This window comes from Planococcus citri, chromosome 5, assembly GCF_950023065.1.
Source record: "Planococcus citri chromosome 5, ihPlaCitr1.1, whole genome shotgun sequence".
NCBI classification, from domain to species: domain Eukaryota; kingdom Metazoa; phylum Arthropoda; class Insecta; order Hemiptera; family Pseudococcidae; genus Planococcus; species Planococcus citri.
Genome location: NC_088681.1, coordinates 37,269,405 through 37,287,800, shown reverse-complemented (window position 1 = coordinate 37,287,800; position 18,396 = coordinate 37,269,405). Strand labels below are relative to the sequence as shown.

The 18,396-nt window shown below is 34.3% G+C and overlaps 1 protein-coding gene across 1 annotated transcript in view; it reads right to left on the bottom strand.

The window, feature by feature from the left end:
* LOC135847261 (spidroin-2-like) overlaps positions 1-18,396 on the bottom strand; it is a 30,749-nt gene continuing 12,353 nt past the window's right edge. Inside the window, exons 2-4 of the mRNA XM_065366718.1 lie at positions 12,333-12,372; positions 7,820-7,854; positions 1-2,786 (exon numbers count right to left, since the gene is read on the bottom strand). Of these exons, the coding sequence (XP_065222790.1) occupies positions 174-2,786; positions 7,820-7,854; positions 12,333-12,357 (2,673 nt within the window). The 5' untranslated portion in view covers positions 12,358-12,372 and the 3' untranslated portion in view covers positions 1-173. The remainder of the gene's footprint in view (positions 2,787-7,819; positions 7,855-12,332; positions 12,373-18,396) is intronic.

Below are 18,396 nucleotides of genomic sequence, written 5' to 3'. Positions count from 1 at the left end.
TTATTGAAATTTTTCTACCAAATAGTACAAATATTCTATAAAGGTTCGTATAAAATTAATTTTACTGGCGTTTTGTCTAGAAGAAGGGGAAAACAAAGAAGAAGAAGAAAAAAAGAAAAAAACATAAATAAAATTATTTACAAATTCACATAAACACTAATAAATTATTTGGATCATCTTTTTTTGCCATAAGCAGGCGGTAAATATTCTCTATTGGGTTGTGGTATGCCACCTTGCGATGGGAAACTTTGACTGGTGGGTGATTCAGTCTCGAGATTGGAGAAAGTATTATCAGGTCCACTATAAATATTAAATGGATTGATTTCAGTAACTGATTGTTCAGTGGCAGTTACTGGAGAAAAACTATCTGAAGGTGAACTGGAAAATCCTCCAGGTCCGGCAGTCTGGAATCCACCTTGACTATAACCACCAGCAGGTCGCGATGGTGATGATGGAGCTTTAGGTTGAACTGGTTGGAAACGAATATCCAAGTTGTCTTCTGGTGCCAGAGTGGTTCCAGTTCCGTAATCGAGTTGTTGACTCGTAGGAGCTCCGTATTTAGGGAAATTTAATGCTTGATCGGTTTCAGTCGGTCCAGATGGGCCAGTTGGTGCGCCGAAATTGTTTTGAGTTTTGGGTGTAGCTAATGAACCTGGGAAATTGGATGTTGGGCCTTGAAAACCTGCTGGACTGCCATAACCACCAGCTGGACCTTGGGAGCCAGTAGGAGTGCCATAGCTTGTAGTTGGTCCTTGCGGGCCTATTGGGCCACCGAAGTTACTTGATGGTCCTTGGGATCCAGGGAAACCACCATAGTTGTTGGCAGATGGGCCTTGTGGGCCTTGAGCACCGCCAAAGTTGGCAGTTGGTCCTTGTGGGCCTTGAGCACCACCGAAGTTGGCTGTTGGTCCTTGTGGGCCTTGGGCACCGCCAAAGTTTGCAGTTGGTCCTTGTGGCCCTTGGGCACCACCATAATTGGCAGTTGGTCCTTGTGGGCCTTGAGCACCTCCGAAGTTGGCAGTTGGTCCTTGAGGACCAGTCAGACCACCAAAGTTAGCCGTTGGTCCTTGAGGACCTTGAGCACCGGCATAATTGGCAGTTGGTCCTTGAGGGCCACTCAGACCACCAAAGTTAGCTGTTGGTCCTTGAGGGCCAGTTGCTCCAGCGAAATTGGCTGAAGGTCCTTGGGGACCAGATAAGCCTCCAAAGTTGGCAGTTGGTCCTTGTTGAGCTGCTGGTCCAGCTTGATATAATTTTTCATTCAAATTATAGAAGCTTTCAGCAGTACTGCATTCGAATTGATTCCACCAAACGCAAACAAAATGTTGTTGACTGAAAATAGTTCCATTAGGGCATAAGAAATCGTATTTCAATCCATTTGCACAAATGTGGAATACTTGGCAACGAGCTTCAACATCCGCGTAATAACCTGGGAATTGTTGAGCGTTACAACTAAATGAAGTCTTTGGTATTTCAGCGAAAACAGGGTAATCAGTATTAGGAGATCCTGGAATAGCCGAATAGTCGCCATTATCATAACTGCCATCATCCGGAGCTGCAGTCTGCTTGCTAGGAACAAAACCACCAGGACCTTGAGGACCAGTACTTCCGGCATTAAAAGAGCTTGGACCTTGAGATCCAGGAGCTCCAGAAGTAAACGAACTAGGTCCTTGGAGACCACCGCCGCCAGCAGAGAAACTACTCGGTCCTAATCCTCCAGCATTTCCTGCATTGAAACTACTAGGTCCTAGTCCTCCAGCATTTCCAGCATTGAAACTGCTTGGCCCTTGAGAAGCACCACCTCCAGCATTGAAACTACTTGGTCCCAAACTTCCAGCATTTCCAGTGGTGAATGAGCTCGGTCTTTGAGATCCAGCAGTTCCTGTGGTAAAACTGCTTGGTCCGAGAGATGCGGGACTTCCAGGAGTGTAAGAAGTAGGCCCAGAAGATGGAGTGCTACCTGGACCTTGGAAATTGCTAGGTCCTGAAGGAGCCGGACTTCCAGCAGTTGGGAATCCTCCTGGCCTTTGTGTTGGCTGTGAGTAGTAACCAGTTGGGCCAGATGGTCCAGTGCTTCCGGCATTGAAACTGGATTGATCTGGTGTTGGAGCACCACCATATCCGGTATTACCAAATCTATTACCTTGGTTTGGGCCACTGTATCCAGATGGTTCAAAACCTGGAGCAGGAGTACTACTTGGTTCTACACTAAAACCACCAGTTACTTGACTAGATCCATAACCTGCATTTGTAGAAGCGGTTGGAAAACTGCTGAATGACTGAGGTCTAGGGGTATAACCATTGGTGCGTTGGGGTGCACCAAAACCATTGGTTTGTTTTTGAGCAGTCGATGTTTGGAACCCATTGGTAGATTCAGTGGATCCAAAACTGGTAGGTGACTGAGTAGAATATGGTTGAGGGAATCCTCCTGGTGTGGATCCACCATTTGGTCTGAATGGTTGAGGAAAACTGGCCGGAGATGAGTATCCGGCACTTGGTGTGGTAACTGGAGCACCATTTGGACTAGCAGTTGGAGGTGGGAAGTTCACCGAAGGTTTGCTATATTGGTAACCATTTGATGGTGATTGACTATTTTGGTAACTTTGGCCATTTTGACCATTTTGGTAACCGTTGGTTTGAGCACCGTTCTTCTGACCCGAGAAACCGTTCTTCTGAGCGCTATTTCGACCGTTTCCGTTTCCGTTTCCATTGCCATTGCCATTTCCATTCGACGGTTTCAAAGTTGATTGCCCGTTTGGTCGGTTATATTGGTATCCGTTCTGTGCCTGTAAAAAGTAACCTAAGTTTAGTACACGATTTTCATGCGCAGGAAATTACAATTGCGAGTCAACATTTTGCAGTACAAATAAAATGATATGTTTGCAAAGAAGGAGAGTAGGTACTCAATGTTTGTATTTGTATGGTAAATAAATAGATAGGAATTCAAAATGTGAGATTTCAACAATTAACATTCTAGCTAGGTACTTAGAACATTCGGTATATTTATTTTAAACGGGAAATTATAATGTTGAATATTATCATCGCTTATAGTCTCATATTCGCGTTATTACCCCCTAGAGAATAGCTTCGTTCGGATTATTAACAATATCATTTCCGAGTTATACGTTCCATTGATTTTTCAAATCCACAACAACAACAACAAGATGTAGTGTGAATTTATACGTCAAAAACAGCCATAATCGAACACTGGCTTACACGAATGCTAGTATTTTCGGCGAATCGTGTATGCAAATTATTCAACGTCAAATGAACAACCGCTCACAAAGTTGCCTATCTCTTACGCCGCAATTTATAATTGAAATTTAAGGCGGATTAAATATGCAATAAATTTTTCGCGTGAATATTCAAACTGGACTTTATTATAGAATAGGTATTTTTTTTTCATTTTCCTTCCCTACTACAACATTGATATTTTTGAAAAAAAAAGTGATGCTCACTCGATATTTTTCTTAACATTTTTAAAGTAATTCCAATTTTGAACTTGGTAATTCTCTTAAAGGGGTTGTAATGAGTGGGAAAATGTTTGTCAATATCAGCAAAAACGTAATTCTCTATTTTTATCAAAAATATTTTTAACGTTTCAAAATTTTATAGTGCGAATGGTAACAAAACGTTAAAAATATAATTCATCTTGTTAAAGTTTACCAAGACGATGATAGAATACACAAGAGTATTGTATTTCATTTTTGACGCTTCGCATTTAAGACTCTATACATATATAGTTTTGTACGGTGGGTTGGGTGTACCAGTGAAGTAACGCGATGCCTTATGATACCATCGAAATTGCCTGCTCTGGGGTTTCTCTTCGCTTTCCTTTCGTTGCACTGCTGATTTTGTTTACTATATAAACATACTACGTGACTAATAGATGTAACAACCAGGGTAAGTAGAAAGGTACCTACCTACTATGTCTACGTCTGCGTCTACGAAGGTATAGGTAAGGTACCTATCTATAGCGTAGAAAATTTTTCTACCCTTATATACATAGAATGGAGGTTTTCACTTGATGTAAATTTTATGGAAAATTATTTTCTATGTGTGGAAACGAGTTACTATACCAACTTAGATATTTGCGTTGTCTAAATTACCCCTATAGATTCATACTTAATAGGTACATCTATTGCTCGTCTACGAAGTAGTGAATAATTTTATTTTTTTGATTTGTTGTGGCTATATGTACATAATTGTGTGTGATCCCTCATCAACTTGAAAAATAAGAACAGGATGATGCAGCAAAACAGCAAGTCGATATTTTTCTATGAGATAGGTACCCATAAATTGAGCGAGCTTTGAAATGGAAAATTTCAATTCCGCGTATAAAATTCTTTTAAAAGAAGGAATAAACGTATGCGTCATTTTTACGCGTATAAAGAAAGTCAACATGCTGAGTGAACACGCCTTTAATAATTCAACTTGACGAAATTTTTTCAACAATCAACTTTTCAACTATTTGTTTAGCAGTTTCGAGAAGAACGCGAGTTCAAAGTTTACTCAGCAATTGGAAAAGGCATTGTTAAGTAATTGCGAAGAAAATTAGAGGAAAAATTAAGTCGTAATTTGAAAATTGTATGCGTTGATAGTACATACTTTGTACGAGTAATACTAATTTGTTTTGCGTACAAGTGTTGTTTTTTTTAGCCTCGTTCCTTTTCGATCGTATAGCCGAGATGAAGATGTGGCTGTGGTATTTTCGTTTCTGAATTTTGACAATTTTGCAAAAGAGCTCTTCTGATGTGTCGCAAATAATTTTCATGCTGAAACCAAGTAGAACCTACTTAGGTATTCTAAACTGGGTATGTCTGTAATTTTTCACAAGCTGATGGAATCGAATTTTACTAACAAGTAACAATTTTCAAATTTTATAGTGAGCAAGATTTGAGGAATAGTTTATTATCAGTTCATATAATTTACGTAGTACATACCTAGAAATAAAAAGTAATCAAATTGAAAAAAGAATCAATTGGTATCTATTGAAAAACTATAACAACTCGAAAGATTTGAAAAAAAGTACTTGCATAATCACACTATATCGATGAAGAAATGTTATGATTCAAAACTTTGTTTTCCCTGATTTTTTTTTTGGCAAAAACATTTTCCCAAAAATTGATTTTGTAATTAAATAAGTAGAAACATTGGAAATTTAAAAAAGAGGAAAGAATCTAAGATGTTTATCTAAGCCAATTTTGAAAAAATTTAGAATAGATTTTTTTCTAAGTATAATAATGACGGTTGGGGACCAATTTTTTTTTTCAATTTTTCATCGCAAAAGTTCAATTTTCAGAAAAAGCCAAGCAATCTACAAAAAAAATAATAAAATAAAAAATTAGAAGACACAAAATTGTACCTAGGTAAGTACTTGAACTAATACTATAATTTTTTGATATTCTAATAAAATATTAACAGTATTTTTCAAAACTTTCGTTGGGACATCTTCATTATGAAAAAATTACTTTGTTTTACCAACCATATTTTATTAATTATTTTTTTTTTGGTTTCAGATGAGCATCTAAATTTTTTTTCCAAATTCAGATACATATTTATTATAAGATGCGGAATTGAAAAAAAATGTTTCAATTCTATTTTTTGATATTTTTGCATCAATGGATTTCTTTTCAATGGAGTTTCGGAACAAATGTTTAGGGTGGTGGACTGGACAAAATTGGGAATAGAAATTCTGGGTGAAAAATTAAACAACCTTATAGATTTGCAGATGACGCTGTACTAGTTGCAGATAAATGGGAAGACCTGGAAAAAATGATTACGGATGTACAAAAAATTGGAACCAAATCGGGACTTGAACTAAATTATAATAAATCAAAAATTCTTATTAATGGGAAGGGCTACGGCAATTCAACTAAAATAGGGGAAAATGTTATGGAAATTTCTGAAGATATTACATATTTAGGACAGTTAATTTCTTTTGAAAACAGATCTGAAAAAGAAGTACACCGAAGAATCACCTTAGGATGGAAGAAATTCTGGTCTTTAAAATCAATTTTCAAAAATCCATACAAAAACAAACATAAATCTGAAATTTTTAATAGCTGTGTCCTCCCCACAATTACCTATGGCTCCCAAACCTGGTCACTGACAAAGAAATTAGAGAAAAAATTAGAGATTACTCAAAATTCAATGGAGATGATCCATGTTAGGGATTAAATTACGGGATAAGGTTACGCTTTCAAAAATTAAAAATATGTTTAAAAATAATTTAAAAATCGCGTCCACAGTTAGGAGAAACTTGTGGAATTGGGCGGGTCACGTTGCTAGATTAAAAGAGGAAAGGTGTGTGTGCATTTTTATTTCTTTTATCATTTTTTTTGCTATGTACTTTATTTTTGTATTTTTGTATCTTATTGCTTTGTACACAACTAACTCAGAATAAAGGCGTATTTTGATTTTGATTTTGGATTGATTATATTTTGACAAAATTTGGATTTTTTCGTTGAAAATTTTATTCTTGTTGGGAAAATGTTTCATTTTTTTTACAGCACCACGAAAATATTTTTTACTAATTGAAGGTACACACACCAGATACCTATACAGTGTGAATTATTGGTAGGTACGTAATGGCCAACTCTTTTTTTTGCTTGGCGCCTCCAAAAATGTGTTAAAAGATTTTTATGGTGCCTTTCGTGTGAAATTTGTGGTTTTAACAACTTATTCAATTTCCGGTTTCAACGCCATCGAATTTAATAATAATGTAGATCTGACTTTCCTCTTTTTTTTTTTTTTTTTTTTTTTTTTTTTACAAGGTACCTAAACTTATGGTATTTTGACTAGTTTATGCCCAACGTTTATGAACTAGGTATAGTGCATTACGTTGTGTATCCCTCTGGCTGGACAGATTCCCTGTTTTAAGAGTTCGCTGACTGAAAAAATACATTAACACTTCATAATCGTGTACGATATGTTCCTATTATAGATACGTGCTCAGTAAATTAAATAACACCAACGTAATTACGTAGGCATTTTCTGCGAAGATCATATTGGGTTCTGGTTTGATTGCTCGAGAAACAGAGGAAAGGAAAATAGTAAAATTTTATTTACCTAATTTTTTATCATTATCTAATCTTTGAATGGAAACTTCCCGTAATCGACGTGTGTACCTATGTAAGTATCTATCTTCTATAGGTACTATATCGACGATTCGACGCTTGTTAAATAATCTATTTTAATTGCTCGAAGAGGATTATTATTGTATACACGAATCTCATGAAATTGCAACTCTAAAAGGAAAGGAAGAGTGTTCGGTTGTACGTATGTAAAAGAACATAATATATAGTCGTATAAAACATATCTTCATATGCTGAAGTATGTATTCTATGTCATGTATAGAAAGGTTAGATACAGGGAGCCTTTTCTAAGATGAGAATTCCACTCGGGGCAAACGTTGTTCGCGTAATGCTCGTTAAAATAAATTAATTAATAAGAAAAGTCGTTATCATTTCACCTTATAGGCGAGTATATTCAACCGACAATGTTCGATGATTCAACGCTATAAGGCTATAACTTCTCATTACGTTAGCTATATAGGTCCTAAATTAACGTGTATACGTATAGTATAACCATAAACTCTACAACCCATTTTACACCAGACACCACTCACTCGTTCGAGACTCTCTTCTCGACCAATATCTAGTTATCTAAACTTCGTATCAGCAAGTCGAGACGATATAATTATTTATATTCCTTCTCATCTTAAATGTCAATCATCTCGTATTTCAACTTCCTTATTTCCATTAGGTAAGTAGTTTTATAAATTTTCGAACAAATTACAAAATTCGAATATACTTACTGACGCATAGCCGGCCAATAACACGCATAATAAATCTGAAACAGAAAAAGAGAGAAACAGAGATAGAAAAAACACCATTGTTAATAATTTTTTTAAGACCTAGTTAAATTAGTTTAAATATAAAGGTAATTAACGCATTGTTATACACGTTGTTTAAACAAGATCTGCGGAGATGTTCAGATGTTGTACGTTGGGCCGAAGGGGTCGGAAGGGGCTGGTAATAAACTTGTACGTCTGTGAGAGTCTTTCCACGGTTCCATTTAATAACCTTGAAACTTACCACGGCTGCGGTTGCGGATTTATCAATCTGCAACGAGCATCGCGTATGGTTTTTATAGAGCTTTGCCGAAAAAATTTATTCGGTTGCAACTGGTAGGTGCTATAGGTGGACGTAAGCCTATAAGTACTACATTAGTGTTGTACTCTATGGAAATGTTGCCACTATAGTGATTAATGGAAGACGTGGGATTAGAAGGCGGGCAGACTTGATGGTTTTTTAATGAATTCACCTGATGCTACTGTATGTACTTATGATGTTAACGCTCCGGTAGGAAAAATTACCGATGGCGTGGATAAACAAGTGTGAATTTTGGTTCATTGCCTTCTACAGAGTACAACTTTTTTTTGTCGATTTGATTAATAGGCCTACGCCATGTCATAAAAAAATCTAGAAACTTGAAACACATTTTTTAAAAATTAATAATTTACGAGTAAGTACCTACGAAAGAAAGTGTGACGGATAAATGAAACGCTGCAAACTTTGAAACACTTTGGAGGCTAGGAGCACACAACAAAAATCATAGCAATCAAAGTTGTAGAAAATTAAATTTCCAATCGATTACAAGGTCATTAGTTTTTTTTCTAGGGCTTTTTATTTTTTTAGGTATTTGGCAAAAGTTTCTCATTTTAAAATTTTTTTATTTTGACTTCATTTATTTTTCTTTCAAAATTCATTTTTTTTTTTTTGTTAAATACTTAATGTCAAGTATTTCATGCTTTCCCAACATTTTTTCCAAGTTTTCATTTTAATACGCATTATTTTTCTGCATTTTTGAAATGAAAACTCTCAAACATTTACGAGCAAATAGATTTTTCTGATTTTTGAAAATTCAATGGAAAGGGAAAAATTGAGCAATCGTGCTGAAGAAGCAGAAGAATTCAGCTTAAAACGGGGGGGGGGGGGAGGAGTCATTCCATGCCAAATCGACGGATTTTTGCACGAGGGGTCTTCGATTTTTCTCAAAATCAGATCATGTGTAGAGGTCATCAAACGATGGCGAATGACGGAAACCGGACATTTTTTCGATTTTTTTTTTGCGGAGCTGTGGGGTTTCAAAGTTTTTTAAAATGGCCGAAAATGGAAAATTTCAATTGAAAATTGCTCCGGTTATACGTGGTATAGAATTTTGAACTTTTTTTCAAATTGTAGTACTTTGAGAGGATAATTGACGAATGTCAAAATCAGTGTTGCCTTTTTCAAAAACCTAAAAAATCGATTCAAAAACTTACAATTTAAATATAACCATGATCTTCACGAGTAAAAATTATGAAAAAATTCACAGTTTTAGTCCATTTTATGTAGAACAACATTATCAAAAAATTGGACTGGCATTTTTTTCATTTTTGAGAAAAAAATTACAAGTTTTACATTTACATATTGCAAAAATACCATCAGAAATTAACCTAAAAAATGAAAATTTTTGCATTTTTGAGATTTTTTACCAATGTGTGAACATGTGAAAAATTCCCCCTCCCCCTCAATTTGTCAACCAATTGACAATTGACGAGAAATACCATTTTACATGCTACAATTTTAAGAGTGAAACATTGAAAAAATGTCGCCGCCATTATAGATAAAAAGCAGACACCTAAAAAATGAATATTTTTGAAATATTTTACCAATATATAGACGTTTTTGTTTGGAATTTTCCTCGCAAAACAAGTAAAACTCTTTAAAAAATTCAAAGTCAAAATTTACTCTTTTTCAAGAAGATTCTGAAAGCTCTTAATCACCGTTATTAATTGTTTGAGCGAAGTAGCTGCAGAAATTGCACTTTTCAAAAAATCAAAAATTCCAAAATGTTGGGAAAATTTTAATGATCTGAAGTCGTGATGGTAAACATGATTCGACCTTCACCTTCGATTTTTTTTTACCAAGAAAAACGTTAAAATTTTAGATGAGTGTAATAGACTTTGAGCTGATTTTTTATTGGGAAAAGCACAAAAAAGTTTTGACTCTGATGAATACAAAAGTTGAACTCAGAGGCTCACTCTTCTGCTAGATGAAAAGTTCGCAAATTCCATGTTATTAGATCACGCCCCTATCAGTGAAGATTTGTTAATTTTACCCCACCATGGCCTTTGTGATATTTTTTCGTACCCCCCCTCTTCAACAGCAAAATTGACAAATTTGATACTGATTTTCAATTATTCAGATGAGTATTCTTTAAAATTTTTCCAAATATTGACCACCATCTCAAAATTTTGCACAGCAAATGGAAAAATATGAAGAGTTCAATTTTATAACTTCCTTTTAAAATGGGGAAAAATTGGTTGCCTCTAGAAATTAGTTTGAAGGATTGAAAAAAAGCATACGAGTAGAAGATATAGGCAGGCACATATCCGTCAATAGACATTTCAAAAAGTACATAACACTCTCAAAAAAGGTTAAAAAAATTGATAAAAAATGAAATGACTTTCCAATTTTTGAATCTGGGTTACTATATTTTCAAGGTTTGAAATTCAGATTGAATAAAAAAAAAGGTCCTAAAAACACATTTCTAAAAAATTTAAGGCAACTAAATTTAATTAAAGAAGTTTACGTCTCAATGGATACTTCTCTAAAGGTGTAAAAGACGTATTGAAGGCTTGTAGTCTGTTTTTTAGAACCAGAAGAGGGAGCATAATTCGGCGAAACTCATACACAAATGCAGTTTGGATTGGAGGTGGAGGTGGAGGTAAAGTAGCAAGTCTTCCGGGGCTCTATTTTCATAAAAATGTCTGAAAACCACTGCCATAATCTCAAAATATTTTAATAAAAATTCAACTCGTGTATCTACCTCGAACAAAACGATTATCGTGTGTGTTTTTTTTATTTTTCCTCCAAAAAAAAGAGAAAAAAAAATAAAAAGAAACAGAAGAAAGTTTGAAAAATTGTACCGAGTGCATTTCCGCGTACGGTATGATTTATTGTAGGTAGTTTTAGTATAGGTAGGTATCGAAAAAAGCTGCAAAATTTATAAGATATAGGAATATTTTTAACAAAACGAGCCAAATTTCGGAACTAAATTATGAACAGAGTAAAGGGGTATAGGCAAGAGAAGAAAAAATATGATATATAGACCAAGGTATAATCACGGCCTTAACACGTGGTGGCTTTTCTAGAAAACTCGACTATAAGGTTAATAAATCATTTAGATGGAAAATTCATTTCATGGTAGAAATCTGATCTGGAATAAGTATTATAGTCGTACTCTGTTTTTTTTTTTGTTTTTTTTTATAGACGAATTTTTATTTGTTGGCTCGGTTGGTATATCAGTTTACCTTTTTACCCCTCTTATTGCTCCTCATGTGACATTTAATGGGTGCAAAATTGCTGTCTGTATTCTTGGGCGAATTTTGATCTTTATTATTATCGTAAAAATTTTTACGTTATTCGAGTTACATTTGGTAAGGTTGGACGGGGGTGCTGCTTTGTCTTTTTATAGAATAAAATACGACATATGCCGACTTCTCAGCGAGATTTATTCGCGCCAAGATATAGAAAACGTGAAAATACATATATCATTTCCCAAGTATCTATCGATTTTTAGTATCATCGACTTCGAACGTATATATTCGCGCCAGGGGTACTCCTTTTTTTATATTTTTTTGCCACCATTATAACGTATAAGCTATATGAGGGAGTAACTTATGCGAGGCAAATAAAATTATACGTGTTATTATGGTCTTAAATAATATTTATGTTTGGGTATTTTACGGGCCACTCAAATCGCAGAAAATTTCAATATATCGAGATTTCTATATGAATTTCAAGCTGAAACGGTTGCTGGGTTTTGCGTCACGGTGCACGGTGCGCCTTTTACCTTTTTCGCTGAAATGGTTTTATTGAACTGGTAACGGGGTAGAAAAAAAAATTAAAAAGTTAAAAGTTAAATTTACTGGCCAAGTATTTAAAATATAGAACTTTTATACTATTTGAAATTTTCGTACTGCTTTTTTCCCCCTTATGTCAAGAAGATAACCGAGTTTGGAATTTATACTTCTTTTTTTTTCTCTACTCACATTTTCTCTCTTTCTCTGTTCGATTCAAGCTTGAATATGTAGCGTAGAAGGTTGCGTACATTTATCAAAATGATTTATTTCGTTTCGCATCTCTCTTTTTCTCTTACATTCGCCGGAGCTCGAGTCATCCAAGTACTTAGGGTTAGATTAATTAATAAAGCAGCTTGCTCATTGGCATTTGCTCAAGTTCAAATTGAAAATTAACAGTAATAAATAATAATTTACTTACATAGGCCGATAGGGTGCGGTTTCATGTTACCCGCATGAATCTGTAAAATAAAACGAATAGTATTAGTCAACGTCAAATTATTCTAGTACTTACGTACATATAGATACGCGAAAAGGTGCGATTTTTTTACCCCTTTTTTGGAGAATTTTTCAGGCTTGGACTTAATTATGGAAGGAAAAACAATTTTTGAAAGTAATTAGAGAAATGGAAATGTTTTTAATACAAGGGGATGATTTTAACGTATTTTTGTTCTTCTGTTGGTATAATTTGTTACGCAAGTGAATCGTAAAAAAAAATAGACGACTTGAAATATTACGAGTGAATTAATTTTTCTTTAAAAAAAAAAAAAAAAAAAAATGTAATCCTTAGATATTACATTGAAACTGTAAAACCTGCAGCTGGATGAATATTTTAATATTTTATGGTACTTTTCGAGCAGAAAAGAAACGAGAGACAGTGAAGTTGGACTGATATTCTGAACATTGCCCTAGAAAAATGGAGGGAACGAGGAGAGGGGAGGGGGAATGTGATTTTTGAAGGAGGTAAATCGGGATTCCAAATCGTTAAACATCGAGGTGTGAGTGTGAACATGAACGATGTTCAAAGGGCTTAGTCCACGGTGTTTTCTGATAGCTTTTGGTTCTCTTCCTCACTTCTCTTGCCCTTCCGTTTCATTCTTTGATTTTTTTATTCAACGGTGAAGAACTTTTCAGGGGTATAGGCTTCTTAGTTCTTCTGTAAAAAAATGGGTTTTCCGGATGTTCCTCCGAATACGTTTTCCCGAAAGAAAAACCCCAGAATTGCCATTTTTCCGAATGACTATTCTTCCGAATCTTCTTTTCCCAAACTCAATATCCCAAATGCACAAAAATGAAATAAAAAGTTCAGTTTTTTGGTCAAAATTGCAAAAAATCCTTCTATAAATGAAAATGGCAAAGAAAAATCCAAATTTGTCAAAAAAATTTCAGAAAGTCTTTTTTTTGTCACAAAAAATCTGCTTACTTACTTTTTTTTTGTCATAATATCAAAAAATTTGATTTTTCTTGTAAGAATTGGCGTTAAAAAGGTGTTAATTTTTTTCTCCCAAACTGCAGATAAAAAATCTCAATTTCTTATTTGGTCAAAATTTCTAAAAAATCTTGCTAAATTATCAAAAATTTCAAAATTGCAGAAACCTCTTTTTTTGCTCAAAGCTTCCAAAAAGTCTTGCTTTTTTTATTAAACTCAAGTTTGCTAAAAAAAAAAACAGTTGAAAAAATTAAAATGAGCAAAAAAAACTTTGGTAAATACTTTTTTGGTGAAGTTGTGAAGAATTCGACTTTTTGCTAGAAATTGTAAAAACTTTGTTCTGTCAAAATCGTCAAAACATACCTAGGTATTGTTTTTTTTTCAAACGATTGCATGAAAAAAGTTTTTTGGGCCAAAGTTTCCAAAAAACTTTATTTTGTCACAAAAAAATAATCTGCTTTTTTGTTGAAATTTCAAACAAAGTTATCGAAAAATTTCACCTTTTCTGGCCAAATCGCAAAAAAAAACATTTTTTGGATTGAAATTTTCAAAAAATATTATTTTTTTATAAAAAAAACTGTGAAAAAGACATATTTTTTGTCATTTACTACATATATAAAAGTTCGTTTTTTGAAAAAATTGTCTGAAAGAGCTGTTTTGTCTTGACAAAAAAGTTTTCCTTTTTGTCCCAAAAAATTACGAAAAAATCCCGCTTGACCTTATCAAAATCACAGGTTTGAAGAATCGTTTTTTGTTAAAATTGCGTAGTTTCATTTTGTTGCTACGAGTAAAACTGCAAGAAATTCTTATAATTATTATTTGGAAAGGAAATTACGTTTTTTTTGCATGGGTGGGGGGTTATTTTTGAGGAATGATCATTCCGGAAATATCGATTCAGGAAATCAGATTCATGAATTCAGTAACCAGGAAAAAAGTTCGAAAAATGGCAATTAGAAGTGTAGGAGAAGGGGGGTAGGGCTTCTCCTGAAAATATTTTGATTTGTTCAAACCAATAATTGTAACTCCTCTAAAACATAAATTTCGAAAAACCTGTTCAAACGAAAACAAAACTTATGGAGCATTGAAAGGGAAACGTTTCTCATTTAAAAATTTTTTTCTTCAAGTAGTCAGCATTTTTCAGCTAATACATTTTTTTATTAGATAAGAACTCTGAATAACATTTTCGATGAAGGTTTATTAGAACAGCTTCTCAGTAGCTTGTATTCAAAATTTTTATCTGCCGAAATGTAAACAGGAATTTCAAAGGATGAAAGAAGGTTTTTAAAATTCAAAACTTTCATTCTCAAATGGCCCTTCCTAATGCAATGAACATTACAAATTTCAACCTCGCCCGCGCCACAAATATTTTCGAAGAATTTCACCATTCCCAGAGACACTTGTGCAAACCACCCAACCATCTCATACAAATGGAAAAACACCGAGAGAAATTTCACATAAAATATTTTTCTCATTCCGGTATCATACTTATAATATATTCTTAACTTATAATGAGCAATAATACCCGACCCAACTTCAACTCGTTAACATCGACGAATAATAATAATCACAGCACGCGAATCTACAAAATAACACAATCTCGTTTGAACTTTTCTTTGGACTATAAATCGAATACCTACTTTAATAAGTCATTACTCCTTAGGGTTCAAAGACATCGTCTTGCACAAAGCCGAAGAAAGTTTTTGATACGTTGTACTGTACAGTCCACGAAGTTGAATGGCAAAATTTTATATCTAGGTATAGGAGCTAGGGTAACTACTTCAAAGAGACGAGACAAGCGTCACCTTTTCTATGTATAATAACAGTACCAAGTTATACACTTAGTTATAAATAGAAGGGTACGATAAGATGACAAATGCAAAAAGCTTCTCTCGTCTGGTATACCTACTTATAGTTAATCTCGCAGCGTGACGGTTGTATACACGTAGACTTATCTTAGCGAATTTGTATAAACAAACGAAAAATTAACACCATCGAATATCATTTTTCAAAAATTAATGAAGCAGGGAAATACAATGTCGGCTAAGTGCCAATCACGTTTTTTACGGGAGAGCGTAAACGAGTTCGCATAACAGGTACATCTTATAGAAAGCGCTATCTCTCGGTGTTCCATAGTACAACTTGGACTCCAAGTTGTACTATGGAACACCGAGAGATAGCACTTTCTATAAGATGTACCTGTTATGCGAACTCGTTTACGCTCTCCCGTAAAAAACGTGATTGGCACTTAGCCGACATTGTATTTCCCTGCTTCATTACGCCGTTCAGTAGACACGCTGGCGTGGAATTTCACCCCCTGTGTTTGGAGTAGGTAGCGCCGCTTCAGGGATAGATATTGTTGGTAAAATTCATTAATTACATTTTGAACGAATCTGAATTAGCATGAAGGAAACGTCTTGTAGTTTGATTAAGTTTGCCAATGTTTCTGTCTTCCGTACACAACTTAAACATTAATTAAAGTCGAGAAGAACAAATCATAATCTAGGACAAGTTTACTATTCTACCTCTATAAACCATTCCGTTTCCATTTCGATAGATACTTATCAATAAAAAAGTAATTTCTATTGATTAAATTTCTCCTTCGATTACATCGAGATTCGAGAGAGGAAAGAAAAAAAATCAATTTTCCGAGGCAAAAATTCATTTATAAGTTTTTTCCTCTGTGGCATAAGAGATGGCTGGTGTTCACATTTTATACGACGATGGAAAATTTTCTTTTTCATTTTAACCGCAAGTTCACGTTTAAAATTCGATGCCATGTTTTAAAATATCACCGGGGATTAAAACGTTAATGGAATTTAGACGATAATTCTTCAGTTGCTTTTGCAATTTTCCGATGTATTGTCATTACCAAACGTACCCTAAATCCGCTTTCAACGTTCGTAAACTTTTTTCAACTTACAATTCGTCCTGTTTCCTCCTCGATTTCTCTCTTCTCAAGTCGCTCCTCTCTTCTCGTATAGTTCTTCTACCTCATCATCCTCATCGTGTAATCCGCATGGTTAAATACACATACAGGCCATTAGCTCTTCCATCTCAACTTCGATGTACCAATACAAATGAATATTTCTCAACAGCTAAATTCCTCCACCTGCGAGCAAGACTAAACGTTCAATTGAAATTTTTCACTATTACGTGACCTGTTTCTCGATCAGCTGTGTCGAATACATATAAATACACAACGAGCTATGTACCTACTTTAAGCCAAAGGCAAAAGAAACCCACGCCTTAGAGCATATTGTACTCCTTTGTAATTTGAAAAAAAAACCTAGCTTTTTAAATTTTAATCTTTTCTTTTATAATGGTTATTTTCGACTCGTTTTATATATATTTTTTTCCAGTTACGCGTGAAAAAAAAGTCGCATTAAAAATTACGATTATTTGTTAGCGAGATTTTTTCAGCGTCACGATACTCGAAACATCTTTACAGCTACTTATCGAAAAATTAATGAATTATCGAATTCTGATTTTTTTCCGCGATAAGAATTAAGATGCTTGTTTTGATGATGACTTTGTGAATGATTTTTCCAAAAGTAGATAGGTAGTCTAATGGAAATCAATATCATTATTTCTGTAATGATGATGGAGGGAGGCAGACAAGATGTAGAAAATTGCCAGCAGCAATGAATTTCATTAGGTAATTTTTTCGAATACTTGAAGACCTTATTCATCATATTATGTGCAACTCAATTTGTGTCAGTATTACTTCGATTTTCCGGGCAAAATAGCTCTCAGGAAATGAACAATAATTACTCTTTAGGAGAACATTGAAGAAGATCCTCAATTTTCAGAATGATCGAGAGATCAACTCAAATTCACTTTCTTTTGGTTTGAAATAGGTAGGTATCGAAATCTGACTGTTCACGTCCAACTTCTCATGAAGATTCTCAAAATTTATCGCTTGAATTTATTTTAGGCGTTAAAAAGTGTTTAAAAAAGTTTTGAACGATTTATTATATCCAGATAATATTTTCCAAATCATCAATATTTCTCTTCATTTACCTACATGTTAATTCCAAGTTATTAGGCCAACTCATTCAGAAAAATTACATTTTATGGGGAAAAAATTTAAATCCGTAATCAATTTTCTTATTTTTTAAACTCAACTTTCATTGATTTTGGCCAAAATCATGTGAATTTTCATGTTTTACTGTAGGGCTATTTGGAAAATGAAACGTTCAAAACTTCAAAAGGCTCTCTGGAGACTGAGTGGACGATTTTAGGACAAAAATGAAGATGACAAACGTTTTTAAAATCACATTTTCATGCGTTAGTTGGTCATTGTTTTTTTCTAGGAGGCTCCTTTTTTAAAATAATCACATGGAACTTTTTAAACACTCTAAAATATTTTACTAGAAGAACTCAAGTTCTTTATTAATATTCAGTAATGGTAAACAATTACAAATTTTGCTGATTACCTATTTTACACTTCTAATGAAATTTATCTGAATAAGTATCTATTTATGTCATTGCTAATGCTAACTGATATAATCTTTAGGCCTATAAATTTCCTGAAAAATTTTCATCATTAAAAAAATGAAAAATTGCCAATTTTTGCGAAAATTGAAGTGAATGAACAAGTAGTACACTTAATTGAAGAAATATGCACAGATAATGTATGTAATAAGAGTAAGATCCGGAAACATGTCGGAAGTGAAGAAGATAGGAAGAGGAGTAAGACAGGGATGCCCAATGTTGTGAAGCCTGTTCAACATCTACTTTGACAACATGGTTAAGGAATGGCTGAAAACCAAGCCAATAGGACTAGACATCAATGACACCTAAGTCAATACCCTGCTATTCCCTGATGATCAGGTGGTCTTCACTGAAAATGAAGATGACTTGCAGAGAGTGATGTATATACCCTATTGAAAAGAAATACACGTTTTAGTCTCACATTTCAGCGATTACGCCCACGTTTTTTCAAATCCACTGTCACGATGTTCTACCTGAAACTGGTTTTGTTGAAGTAGGCCGCGTTTTTTTACTGCATCCGCACTGCGTTTGTGCCATCTCACACTCCAGGGGGTCTCTCATA